A 14,022-nucleotide genomic window follows, 5' to 3' on the forward strand; every position below is an offset into this window, starting at 1 on the left:
GACAACTACTGCTGCATCACCTACTGCAACACCAAGCAACATGACAACTACTGCTGTGTCACCTACTGCAACACAAAGCAACATGACAACTACTGCTGCATCACCTACTGCAACACAAAGCAACATGACAACTACTCCTGTATCAACTACTGCAACACCAAGCAACATGACAATTACTGCTGCATCAACTTCAGCAACAAATAGCAACATGACAACTACTGCCTGCATCACAACTGCAACACAAAGCAACATGACAACTACTGCTGCTTCCAACCTACTGCAACACAAAGCAACATGCAACTACTCCTGTATCAAACTACTGCAACACCAGCAACATGACAAACTACTGCTGCATCAACTTCAGCAACACAAGCAACATGACAACTACTGCTGCATCCACTACTGAACACAAGCAACATGACAACTACTGCTGTCAACTACAGCACCAAGCAACATGACAACTACTGCTGTGTCAACTACTGCAACACCAAGCAACATGACAACTACTGCTGTCAACCAGCAACACAAAGCAACATGACAACTACTGCTGCATCCACTACTGAAACACAAAGCAACATGACAACTACTGCTGCATCAACTACTGCAACACAAAGCAACATGACAACTACTGCTGCATCAACTACTGCAGCACCAAAGCAACATGACAACTACTGCTGCGTCAACTACTGCAACACCAAGCAACATGACAACTACTGCTGCATCACCTAATGCAACACAAAGCAACATGACAACTACTGCTGCATCAACTACAGCAACAAATAGCAACATGACAACTACTGCTGCATCACTACTGAAACACAAAGCAACATGACAACTACGCTGTGTCAACTACTGCAACACAAGCAACATGACAACTACTGCTGTGTCAACTACTGCAACACCAAGCAACATGACAATACTGCTGTGCATACTGAACACAAAGCAACATGACAACTACTGCTGCATCAACTACTGCAGCACCAAGCAACATGGCAACTACTGCTGTGTCAACTACTGCAACACCAAGCAACATGACAACTACTGCTGTGTCACTACTGAACACAAAGCAACATGACAACTACTGCTGCATCAACTACTACTGCAACACAAAGTAACATGACAACTACTGCTGCGTCAACTACTGCAACAAATAGCAACATGACAACTACTGCTGCATCAACTACTGCAACACAAAGCAACATGACAACTACTGCTGCATCAACTACTGCAACCAAGCAACATGACAACTACTGCTGTGTCAACTACTGCAACACCAAGCAACATGACAACTACTGCTGTCAACTACTGCAACACCAAGCAACATGACAACTACTGCTGTCACCTACTGCAAACAAAGCAACATGACAACTACTGCTGCATCACTACTGCAACACAAAGCAACATGACAACTACTGGCTGTGTCACTACTGAAACAAAAGCAACATGACAACTACGCTGATCAACTACTGCAACACAAAGCAACATGACAACTACTGCTGCATCAACTACTGCAACACCAAGCAACATGACAACTACTGCTGTGTCACCTACTGAAACAAAAAGCAACATGACAACTACTGCTGCATCAACTACTGCAACACAAAGCAACATGACAACTACTGCTGCATCAACTACTGAAACACAAAGCAACATGACAACTACTGCTGCATCAACTACTGCAACAGCAAGCAACATGACAACTACTGCTGCGTCAACTACTGCAACACCAAGCAACATGACAACTACTGCTGCATCAACTACTGCAACACCAAGCAACATGACAACTACTGCTGTGTCACTACTGAAACACAAAGCAACATGACAACTACTGCTGCATCAACTACTGCAACACAAAGCAACATGACAACTACTGCTGCATCAACTACTGCAACACAAAGCAACATGACAACTACTGCTGCATCAACTACTGCAACACAAAGCAACATGACAACTACTGCTGCATCAACTACTGCAACAGCAAGCAACATGACAACTACTGCTGCGTCAACTACTGCAACACAAAGCAACATGACAACTACTGCTGCTGTCACCTACTGCAAACACCAAGCAACATGACAACTACTGCTGTGTCACCTACTGAAACAAAAAGCAACATGACAACTACTGCTGCATCAACTACTGCAACAGCAAGCAACATGACAACTACTGCTGTGTCACCTACTGAAACAAAAAGCAACATGACAACTACTGCTGCATCCACTACTGAAACACAAAGCAACATGACAACTACTGCTGCATCAACTACTGCAACAGCAAGCAACATGACAACTACTGCTGTGTCACCTACTGAAACAAAAAGCAACATGACAACTACTGCTGCATCAACTACTGCAACACAAAGCAACATGACAACTACTGCTGCATCCACTACTGAAACACAAAGCAACATGACAACTACTGCTGCATCAACTACTGCAACAGCAAGCAACATGACAACTACAGCTGCGTCAACTACTGCAACACCAAGCAACATGACAACTACTGCTGCATCAACTACTGCAACACAAAGCAACATGACAACTACTGCTGTGTCACCTACTGAAACACAAAGCAACATGACAACTACTGCTGCGTCAACTTCAGCAACACCAAGCAACATGACAACTACTGCTATGTCACCTACTGCAACACAAAGCAACATGACAACTACTGCTGCATCAACTACTGCAACACAAAGCAACATGACAACTACTGCTGTGTCACCTACTGCAACACAAAGCAACATGACAATTACTGCTGCATCAACTTCAGCAACAAATAGCAACATGACAACTACTGCTGCGTCTACTACTGCAACACAAAGCAACATGACAATTACTGCTGCATCAACTTCAGCAGCAAATAACAACATGACAACTACTGCTGCATCAACTTCAGCAACAAATAGCAACATGACAACTACTGCTGCATCAACTACTGCAACACAAAGCAACATGACAACTACTGCTGCATCAACTTCAGCAACACAAAGCAACATGACAATTACTGCTGCATCAACTTCAGCAACACAAAGCAACATGACAATTACTGCTGCATCAACTTTAGCAACAAATAGCAACATGACAACTACTGCTGCATCAACTTTAGCAACAAATAGCAACATGACAACTACTGCTGCATTAACTACTGCAACACCAAGCAACATGACAATTGCTGCATCAACTTCAGCAACAAATAGCAACATGACAACTGCTGCTGCATCAACTACTACATCACAAAGTAACATTACAGCTACTACTGCAACAACTACAGACCTAAAAAGCAACACTCCAACCACAGTTACAACTACAGAGTCACAAAGCAACAGTCCAACAACTCCAACAACTACAGCACTAACAAGCAACGATCCACCAACTCCAACAGCTACAGCACAAACAAGCAACGATCCGCCAACTCCAACAACTACAGCACTAACAAGCAACGATCCGCCAACTCCAACAGCTACAGCACTAACAAGCAACGATCCAACAACTCCAACAACTACAGCACTAACAAGCAACGATCCGCCAACTCCAACAACTACAGGTCTAAGAAGCAACGATCCGCCAACTCCAACAACTACAGCACTAACAAGCAACGATCCGCCAACTCCAACAGCTACAGGTCTAAGAAGCAACGGTTTGACAACTCCATCAACTACAGCACTAAGAAGCAACACTCCAATCACAGTTACAACAATTACAGCATCACGAAGCAACAGTCCAGCCACAACTACACCAAGTCCCATTTTGCCATCTTTGATCACCAGCATGTCAACTTTATTGCCATACATGACTGTGTCATCGCAGTCATCGAATCCTCAAGCCCCGCCTTCAGGAGGTTCAAGGAGGAAGCGTTCCGTCCCCCAGAACAGCGACAGTTTGACGATAAGCAGGTATGAAAAATGAACTCAAGCGAATGGGTAAAATAATCTATTCTTTTCTAAACATTCTAACATTCATAGAATTGTATATGTTTTATTTGTACCGAATTGTAAAAATAAATGACTGTATTTCAAAATGACAGGTTATCCAAAATAACTGTCAGCTGAATTAGGCAGCACTTTTTTTCATTCTTCTTACATCTCTTTTGTTACAATGTTGATTTTTTTTTTTTCTTTTTTTAGCAATGACACAGCTTTGGTTTTTCAAGTAAGTTAATAATTACATGCAGCAATAGGTTTCATGGTGAGTAGAAGTATTGAATAACAGTTTGGTTTGTGTTTTAACAGGGAATGGAAGTGTCCTGCTCTATAAAAACTGAAATAAAGTGAGTGAAATAACACAGCTCTCATATTTGACACATGCATATCTCCATTCTCGTTTTTGATAAAACTGATATGTTCCAGTCAGACCAAGTGCACCATCATGCTTGCGCTGAGTCACAAAATACCATCATGCGGTATCCTCCAAACACTCTGTGCAGCCAGCAAAAGTTCCTCTGACATCCATGTGGTGGGAAACAGGATAGATGAACAGAGTGAGTAATGAATTGGACTTTTTACCAACCTCAGAAGCTTCTCATTTGTAACAAAGTCTTGATCTTTCTGAACAGATTGGCTTCAAAACAAGTGCGATGGTAACTTAGAGGAGCCAAACAGCTGCATTTATTCTGGTCCGCTGGGTGCGTCATGGTAAGGGTTTGGTATTTGCTAAGCATGTTTACAACAGCAATGTGTGCAGTCCTGACAAAGAACAGTTCCACACAACTGATCACAATACTCTTGCATTATTAAGTGGAAATTCATCAAAAGTGACACACATACTTCAAAGATTTCACTGGGCTTGATAATTCAGAAAATCTCTTAAAAAAAAGACCATTTAGATTTTTCTGGAATATCAAGCACAAATGTGTGTGCTTGATATTGATACCAGTAACCGACTTTTCTATACTGATGTGGAAAGAAAATATGTTTCAGTGCACAAAGAAAGACTTTTACTTTTATATGTACAAATTACATTAACCTCTTTGAATACCCCGTGTTGTTTTCAGTGCTGAATCTAAATTAACCTACTGATGTTTTCCTGCATTTGACATGAACAGATTAATAATCTTTACAGATGTCCTGTACCTAAAATATTTCTTTTCGATGTTTAAATCTTTGACAGCAGTATCAGCTCATTGAATAAAAGAAATGTTATTAAAAAGCCAAAATGTTCTTTCTGTACTTTGCAGTTGGGGGCTATTTTTATTTCTAAAATATGCAAAGAGTCGGTATAAGAGTATATAGTTAAATGCACAAATTTAATAAAATATGATGTTTGTCTTTTATCAGTGTGGAGTCTGGGCCTGCATATGTCATTCCACCAATAAACCTAACAGACTGTGTGACAGGTGAGGTATTTATTTAAAATATATTAAAATGTATATAGTATTTAAATTTTTATGTATTTTTTTCTTCTTCCCTTTTTAGAGAACAGTTGTAACTGCTCTTCCTACTGCATCAGATCTGGTTAGTATTTCATCAGTCAAATTAATGCCTCTCATCGTTATCAAAATCAATACAAAATTTACGATGTAATTTGTGTTTTTGTTTTCAGATGCGTACTACACGTTTTCCATTTCACTACAAGATCCAACAATGAACTCTTCATCTCTTTCATCTCTGGTAACCTCCTTTTTTACACCTTGTTTCTTAATTACTCTTGCTACACACTGTGATTTTCCACGACAACACTCTTGTTGTATAAAATGATAATATTTACCTACATTTACAGATTTCAATCCTGGCACAACCACCTGACTGCTCCATCACTACAAAGTATGTTTTGCTTTTTGACTTGTAGCAATACTTTTTCTGTAAATTTTATTTTCAGTTCGCAAAGATAAAATTATCTATTTGTTTATTTATAACAATAAAAATCAAAAACAGGAAAAACAGTCATGCTAACTGACAATTGAAATTATGTTTTTAATGTTTTGTTGCAGTGTTACATGTCAATTATTGGCCACGATTGCATCTGAGTACAGGGTAAGAAGAAGCTAAAGTTCAATAATACTACCACAACAAGTCAAGTTCTGAATTTCTCCTGACTAAATTTCATAAGCATCATTAAAGTGTTAGATTGAGCTAAATCTATCAGGTATAATTTTAAGAAACGAAAATATAACAATAAACAAGTATCACAAAATAATAAATATTTAAAAATATCCAACAATGCAAAATTAAGAGTTCACATGTGTAATTTACGTTTTTTGCATGTTTATTAATATCGCCATTGTACAATTTCAGAGTGCCAGTGTGGACTGTGAAATGACTGAAACAAAGTAAGTCTATTTGATGTACCTTCATTTTATAGCAGGACTAGTCACCTGCCCACACTGCAAAATGTAGTTGATTTGATGACACTTGTATAAATGTGTTGATTGGCCTGTAAATCACCTAACTTCTAAATTTCGGTCTCTCAGCAAAGCAGATGAGGTGAATTCCCCTACACAAAATAAAATATAGATTAATTACACATAGACTGATATTTTCAAGCCTTTATTTTTGAAAAAAGATTATATTTAGGATTAGAATATTACATCACAAAAAAAAAAAAATTCAATACAAAAGTGTAGGTATTATACAAGTTATGTTTAATACCTGCCTGAAGTTTGTTTTGTTTTTCCAGCTGACACTTATCTCACAAATGAACCTCATCTGAACATATATTCTAATTTATTGCGGTAATCTGTGTAAAAGAGAGTTCCAGCAAAGAATTGGGTGTATATACTGCACAGTACGCGAAAATATTCAACAAAAAGTCAACATTTGTACAAATGAGTTGAATTACTGAAGTAACTTAGCTTTTCATTGACATACTAATTTTCTTAGAGTCACCTGTATGATCATATGTTAGAAACCTTTTAAAAACTATTCTACTCTTTTCTTTTTATTGAAGTCTGAGTTGCAGAGTGATATTAGGTTTTGCACGGGAAGTCTCCATTTGTTCAGTGGCAGAAGCTGTTTTAAATGTTTTTCTACTTGAAGAAAAGATCCAGTATGACGGGCAAGTGAGACGAGCAGGTAAGTATCTCAATCTATTCACTAAAATTTGATTCAGGTTTAAAGTAACAAGAACGCTGTGTATTTAATGTAGCTTTTGCTTTGTGTTGCAGCAATTTGTGGAAGCGCAGAAATTAATGCCAACTCACTCAACTTCCAGTTCAGTTATAATGATAGTGAGAAAAGCCCACATGACTTTTGTCTCGAAATAAAGGGATCTAACCTCACATGGTTTGTATGATCTCACTTTAGGCTATAAGTAAAGTTTTACAAAATTACCAACTCAGTATTACTGTTATCTTTGCATGGTTGTTTCTGAAACATACCCCATGGAAACTGAAATGCTTTCAAATAATACAGTGTTTTACTTCTTTTTCATTGCAGCCAAACTGGAGAAAATATTGTTGTACATTTGAAAGAACAATGTGTTGTACCTACCACAACTAGCCCAAATGTGACAATTAGTCCCAACATGACTAGCCTAAATACAACAGCTAGCCCAAATGAGACATTTAGCCTAAATACAACAGCTAGCCCAAATGTGACACTTAGCCTAAATACAACAGCTAGCCCAAATGAGACATTTAGCCTAAATACAACAGCTAGCCCAAATGTGACACTTAGCCTAAATACAACAGCTAGCCCAAATGAGACATTTAGCCTAAATACAACAGCTAGCCCAAATGAGACATTTAGCCTAAATACAACAGCTAGCCCAAATGTGACACTTAGCCTAAATACAACAGCTAGCCCAAATGAGACATTTAGCCTAAATACAACAGCTAGCCCAAATGTGACACTTAGCCTAAATACAACAGCTAGCCCAAATGAGACATTTAGCCTAAATACAACAGCTAGCCCAAATGTGACACTTAGCCTAAATACAACAGCTAGCCCAAATGTGACACTTCCAATACAACAGCTAGCCCAAATGAGACATTTAGCCTAAATACAACAGCTAGCCCAAATGTGACACTTAGCCTAAATACAACAGCTAGCCCAAATGTGACACTTAGCCTAAATGCCACAATTCCTATAAACTCTACATTTGACCCAAATGTGACAGTCATTACGAACGTGACAACAGTGAGTTCAACATTACAACCAAACAACACATTGACTCCAACAACAACCCCAAAAACACAACAGAACACAACATGGGCCCCATCAGTGTCCACAACTGCTGCTGGAGGAAAACCGTCATCAAACACAACTAGAAGCACAACAAGTGGATTTGTTTCTGTGACCACCTTAGTGAGTTCAACAGGAAATGGAACAGGTTTGTTGCCACATAATTTTTTCCAGCTCATGTTGTAGTATTAACTTTTATTTTAACTTGCATTTAGGCTTTGACTCGACCAGTCTAAATATGTAAACTTCCACATGAACAACTTCAGAGTGGTCGTTGTTTTGTGCTTTTGGTCCTTTTCAAAAATTATTTTCATTTCTGATAAATGTCAAAAGATCTTGCTAATAAAAAATGAAAAAAAAAGTCCCACTGCATAAGGGTGCCACCACCGTATTGCACTGTAGGTGATGGTGTAATGTATAAAATGATTAGAAGTATTTGGTTTTTGCAACATCTAGATTGCTCAGAAAATAGGCTTTCAGCTAATAACTAATTAACATACCTCTACTGTGCACTTCAGCGGAGCTATGTTTTTCTGTGTTTGCTCCTTTGGTTTCTGGGAAGATAACAGTGATCTTTTTTCAGAACATAACCTCTTTTCTATTTTGTTCACTGCAGCTGAAAGCCAAGCCAAAGACCTTCTTGCACTGGCTCAAGACGTGTCAAAACTGACCGCAGCGCAGATAGATCAGCTGGTGTCACAGCTAGAGAAGCTTCTGTCAGGCCCGACTGTCAGCAAGGAACTGGGAGACATCTCCGTCAACATTGTCAGCAATCTGTTGGATGCTTCACCTGACAAGCTGTCGAGCTCCTCTGACAGGTTGCTCTCACTTATTCAACTTTTCACAACACTTTGACATTTAGAAAAATTTCTAATTCTAAGTTTTGATCATATTGAAGAAAAACAAGGACATATGAAAGGTTCAGATGCAAATGAACTCCACTTTGTTTTAATGTTGAAATTTGACATACTGCTATATTATTATTATTATTATTATTATTATTATTATTATTATTATTATTATTATTTGCTAAATGTCAGAATAATATACAATAAATATTTTTGAGAATTTTTATTCATTTCTTCAAAGTCAGAAGTGGATATTCACCACACACAGGATAATAATCTGAACTGACCTAAAACAGGAACATTTAGGCTGATTTACTAGTAGTGTACAGAAATAAGTTTTAATTGTATGCTGAACATATGATCATAACTTTTTAATTTGTAAAATGTTTTTTGCAATTTTTTGTGGTTAAATATTGTTAGTAGTCAAATAGATTAGTCATTCTGCTTGACACTAACCAGTTCCTTTGTTCCATCAGGATTATTGGGATTGTTGACACTGTGGGGTTAAAGCTGGTGATTGGAGCCACCGCTGAGAACCTGATGTACCCTTCTTTGGCTGTCTCTGTGAAACCAGTAGATGGCGCCAACTTTCAGGAGACAGTTTTTTCCATCTTAGATCCAAATAATGTTCAGGTAAGACTATGGTCACACAAGTAAAGGCATATTTTTTCCTCAGGGCTTGAAAGTTTGAGAAAAAAAACATAAATAATAACTCAGGTCTAGCACACTTTTGCCAAGCACTGAATTATATTCTCTTCTGTAAGACTTTTCACACATTTACACTTCTTAGGCTCTGTTGGTAAAATTATAGTACTATTGTATTGTGAAAAATATATTCTTGAGAAAGATCTATTTTCCACCCGGTATGTTCCACTATGTGCTGCAGGTTCGGGGGAATCCAAGGTTGAAAAGGAGCGCATTAAAGGACTCCTCCATCCCTCAGGGCTCCATTACTCTTCCTCCCTCCCTCACTCAAAATCTAACCGCTGAGGAACAAAAGCTGGTCTCCAGGCTTCAGTTCAATTTCTACCAGAAGAGCTCAGTCTTTAAGGTCTGTACAGTCATCCTGTGTCATTGATATCAAATAAAATAAAAAATAAATTGATGGCAAATAATAGAAAAAATGTGCAGTAGAATTTTTCCCACAAACTAACGATTTGATGCGTCTCTGCATGAAAACACAGGATGTCTCATTAGAACAACGGAAACTTAACAGTGGGATCTTGGGAGCAAGCGTGGCCAATCTGTCAATCGAAGGATTAAAGGAAAGTGTTGTAATTCGCCTGAGAAACACAGAACCTGTTCCAGTAAGTCTAATTCTAACAGGAAATGCTCAATATTTTTTCCCAGCCTCATTAACAACAAAATTTGAAAAGAGTTCAGGTGGCTATTAGAATAAAAAGCTGCTGAGTACTTTTTTTTTCAGACTTAAGCTAAACAATGCTTATTTGGAAACTGAAACCTTGCTTCTTTTTCCAAACTTCAGGCTAATTTTGTGGCAGTGTGTGTTTTCTGGGACTTTACATTTAACAGTAAGTTAAAAAATATAAACACACACGCTTAAAAACTGAGATCAGGCTGCATTTTTGAAACTGTTGTGGTTCCTGCAGAAGGTTTAGGTGGCTGGAACTCAGATGGCTGCTTTGTCAAAGAAACCAACGACAATGAGACAGTTTGTGGCTGCAACCATTTAACCAGCTTTGCTATTTTACTGGTAAGCACAATTACCTGTTGCAGATTTCACACCTCTGTGTGTCTAATGACAATAGCAGACATGAATGTCATTCTAATGTCTTCGATTCGATTTCTTTTACCTTAAGGACATCTCCAGAGAGACTGTTACCAGTCGTGTTCAGGCCACCATCCTCACCTTCATCACATATATAGGTTGTGGACTTTCTGCCATCTTCCTGTCCGTAACTCTCCTCACTTACTTGGCATTTGGGTGAGTTGATACATTGTTTTCTTCGTTGAACCCACTACAACGGCTTGTAAATGTATGTCACAGGGTTCTTAGTTTAGGGTTGAAAGACGCTAAATGCCAATGCATAAGTTTTCAGATTTTTATTTGTGAGAGCAAATCCAATAGTAGTTTTATGTCAAATCTCAGTATATTTCACTGTTGATAGTGGTTGGATTTGAAGAAAATGTGGAAAGGTAAAAGAATTTTAGCATGTAAAACAACTTTTAACTGATGTATCAGTGATTGATGTCTAAATCATTTCACCCCAACAGAAAGCTGCGTAAAGACATCCCATCCAAAATTCTGATCCAGCTTTGCCTGGCTCTTCTGCTGCTCAACCTGGTGTTCCTGGTGGACGCCTGGCTGGCGCTTTATCCCACAGCCGTGGGCCTCTGCATTTCCACGGCCTGGTTCCTTCACTACTTCCTACTGGTTTCCTTCACCTGGATGGGGCTCGAGGGCGTCCACATGTACTACGCACTTGTGAAAGTCTTCAATGACAACATATCCCACTACATGCTGAAGTTCTCGCTGGTGGGCTGGGGAGTCCCAATGATAGTGGTCATCATTGTGATCGCGATTGACAAAAACAACTACGGCCTCATGTCCTATGGAAAGTTTTCAGATGGCACGAGTGATGACTTGTAAGTTCAGTAAGCTGAAAGTGGGTTTACTCACAACTACAATCACTGGAAAATAAAGCATGCCGTTTTCAAGTTTAGCTTTTATGTGTCAGGGTATAATGAAAGGAAATTTTCTGGTCTTTAACAAGTTTTAAAATTAGTCAAATTTAATCTCAGGAGTCCTAAATTACATTATCATCATCAGATTTTAAATCTCAGTTGATGATACACAAATAAGGCCCAAAGCTATATTAAGGAAAATTGTGTCCTGTCCTCTTTGCAATACTTCTCTAATATATTAAGGTTTAGACCCTTTTTATCCCTGATTAAACTTGCATATGAAATCAATAATAAAAAATAGCTTATTCACTCTTCCTTCTTGTTGTCTTGCAGCTGCTGGATAAGAAACGACATCGCCTTCTATGTGGCAGTCGTGGCCTATTTCGGTGTGATTTTCATCTTCAACATGATCATGTTTGTTGTGGTCTTAGTCCAGTTGCACCGGATAAAAAAACAGAATCCTCATAACAACAAGCACCGCAGCGCAGTGCAGGACGCACGCAGCATGATCGGGATTACCCTCCTCCTAGGTCTCACGTGGGGATTTGCCTTTTTTGCGTGGGGTCCTGTTAATCTGGCATTTATGTACCTCTTTGCCATCTTTAATTCTCTGCAAGGTGAGTTGTTGAACCCTACCTCTTTCCTGTATCCTAAAGAGAAAGTTAAACTTTGCTGATCCCCAAAGATTTTTCGTACATTTTGTAGGATTCTTCATATTTGTGTTCCACTGTGCGGTGAAAGAAACCGTCAGAAGGCAGTGGAGGACCTACCTATGCTGCGGCAACATGAGACTCCCAGAAAACTCAGGTGAGTCTGGATGAAAATGTGCACCTGTATCCAAGACTCGCAAGCTAGTTTTCAATGCATTTTTTTAAAGATAAAAAATAAAACCTTTTTTTTAATTTTCTTTGTATATGGCATTTTCTTTTTTTCCCCTAATTCTTTTAGATTGGAGTCGCACTACAACACAGAAAACCACAAAGAAGTCTCCACTGACCTCCTTTACATCCTCACAAAGCAGTCGGCCATCCAGATCTACTTTTCTGCCCAGTACGCCATCAGGGCAGATGAACGGCATTGGTAAGAAAGAATTTCTACTTTAACAATGTTATGCCTTCCGTAATAAGTTTTGACTGACCCAACACACCACATGCATTGGCATCCCTTCTAAGGATGTGTAAAATACCTGAAAATAAATATTATTGCTGAATAATCTCACACAGAATTAAATAACTACTAATCTGAGGTCATTCTGTAGGGAAACATCTCAAATTGCACATAAAATCATGTTTATTGTTTTGAATCATTGTCCTATGGATAGTCCCTGAGCATGTCTTGGTTTCACCTAATGACCTCTGGAGAAAGGTACCAGACATGTCCAGTACGGTATGCATACTAGTAAAAATAGGCTTAATTTAAGCATAGCTCCAAGCTTCAAGTGGCAGCAAAGTGATTTCAACATGATCCTCACATGTTGAATATGCATGAATAGGATTCTGCTTGTACTTCAACTTTGAAGAAATAAGTTGCTGGATAAGAGATGAAGTATTGCCTTCTGTCTATCTTTACCATAGTTGCCAATAATTATGGATAGGTTTAATAATTATTATTTGTTTACCAACATATTAGAAATAATGTTGTGGTACATTGCAGGAAATCCACTTGAAGACAGAATAATTACAGCTGACGAGGAACCGAGGACAGATGTGGTTTTCAACGAGATCAACAGACAGCTCCGGAGTCGACGGGGGTCCTGACCTACATAGAGCAGCCTGTTAACTGCCTGTATAGAATGTAATTTACCAGAAAATATTTATGTATTGTTCATCTCCGTCACATGTATTATTAGTTGACTGATTTCTAAGAAATTCTAAGTCTAAAGTTGAATTTTTTTTTTAACTCTAAAGCTATTGTGCTTATTTTTACATAATCTTTATTTAATATACAAACCTATTTATTTACTTTCAGATAACATTTTAATGTGTATCTTAGATTTAATGATCTTACACACCTTACAGCTGTTGCTTTCAAACAGCAAATTAAAGTTCATATAACAGTACATAGACTACATTTCTTTGTCATATTTATGATTTATGGATTTCCCTTTTCAAATCTAAGAACCAACACTGAGTGGGTTGAGACACGTCTTTAGTTTAGATAATCCGATAACAGCAAATTTTAAAATCTCACACATATATCCAAAAAGTTCTGTCATATTAATAAACAGCTGAAATATGAATGACCGAAGTTAAATATTTGCCAAAAAAAAAGACAACTGACAAAAAGACAGGTCAATCTGAGTCATGTTGGTCAACTGACTTCACAAGCTTTTTATACTGCTGCTGGTGAAATCACCAACACTGAAAAATGGTGGATAAATCACTCAAATCTCCCTTTACCCGCTTGTTA

The 14,022-nt window shown here is 38.3% G+C and overlaps 1 protein-coding gene across 1 annotated transcript; it reads left to right on the plus strand.

Moving 5' to 3' along the window:
- Positions 1-2,646: 2,646 nt before the first annotated feature.
- On the plus strand, positions 2,647-13,683 carry LOC116727867 (flocculation protein FLO11). The gene is made up of 27 exons (XM_032575525.1): positions 2,647-3,895; positions 4,127-4,151; positions 4,232-4,269; positions 4,349-4,479; positions 4,555-4,633; positions 5,276-5,334; positions 5,414-5,452; positions 5,541-5,608; positions 5,718-5,761; positions 5,929-5,971; positions 6,233-6,267; positions 6,885-7,009; positions 7,102-7,219; positions 7,373-7,498; positions 7,966-8,267; positions 8,736-8,937; positions 9,444-9,600; positions 9,854-10,018; positions 10,152-10,274; positions 10,454-10,499; positions 10,578-10,681; positions 10,788-10,912; positions 11,203-11,574; positions 11,947-12,230; positions 12,319-12,420; positions 12,562-12,693; positions 13,267-13,683. Exons 1-27 carry the CDS (start codon positions 2,661-2,663, stop codon positions 13,368-13,370), a joined length of 4,383 nt encoding a protein of 1,460 aa, XP_032431416.1. The 5' UTR covers positions 2,647-2,660; the 3' UTR covers positions 13,371-13,683.
- Positions 13,684-14,022: the final 339 nt, after the last annotated feature.

Source organism: Xiphophorus hellerii, chromosome 11, assembly GCF_003331165.1.
Source record: "Xiphophorus hellerii strain 12219 chromosome 11, Xiphophorus_hellerii-4.1, whole genome shotgun sequence".
NCBI classification, from domain to species: domain Eukaryota; kingdom Metazoa; phylum Chordata; class Actinopteri; order Cyprinodontiformes; family Poeciliidae; genus Xiphophorus; species Xiphophorus hellerii.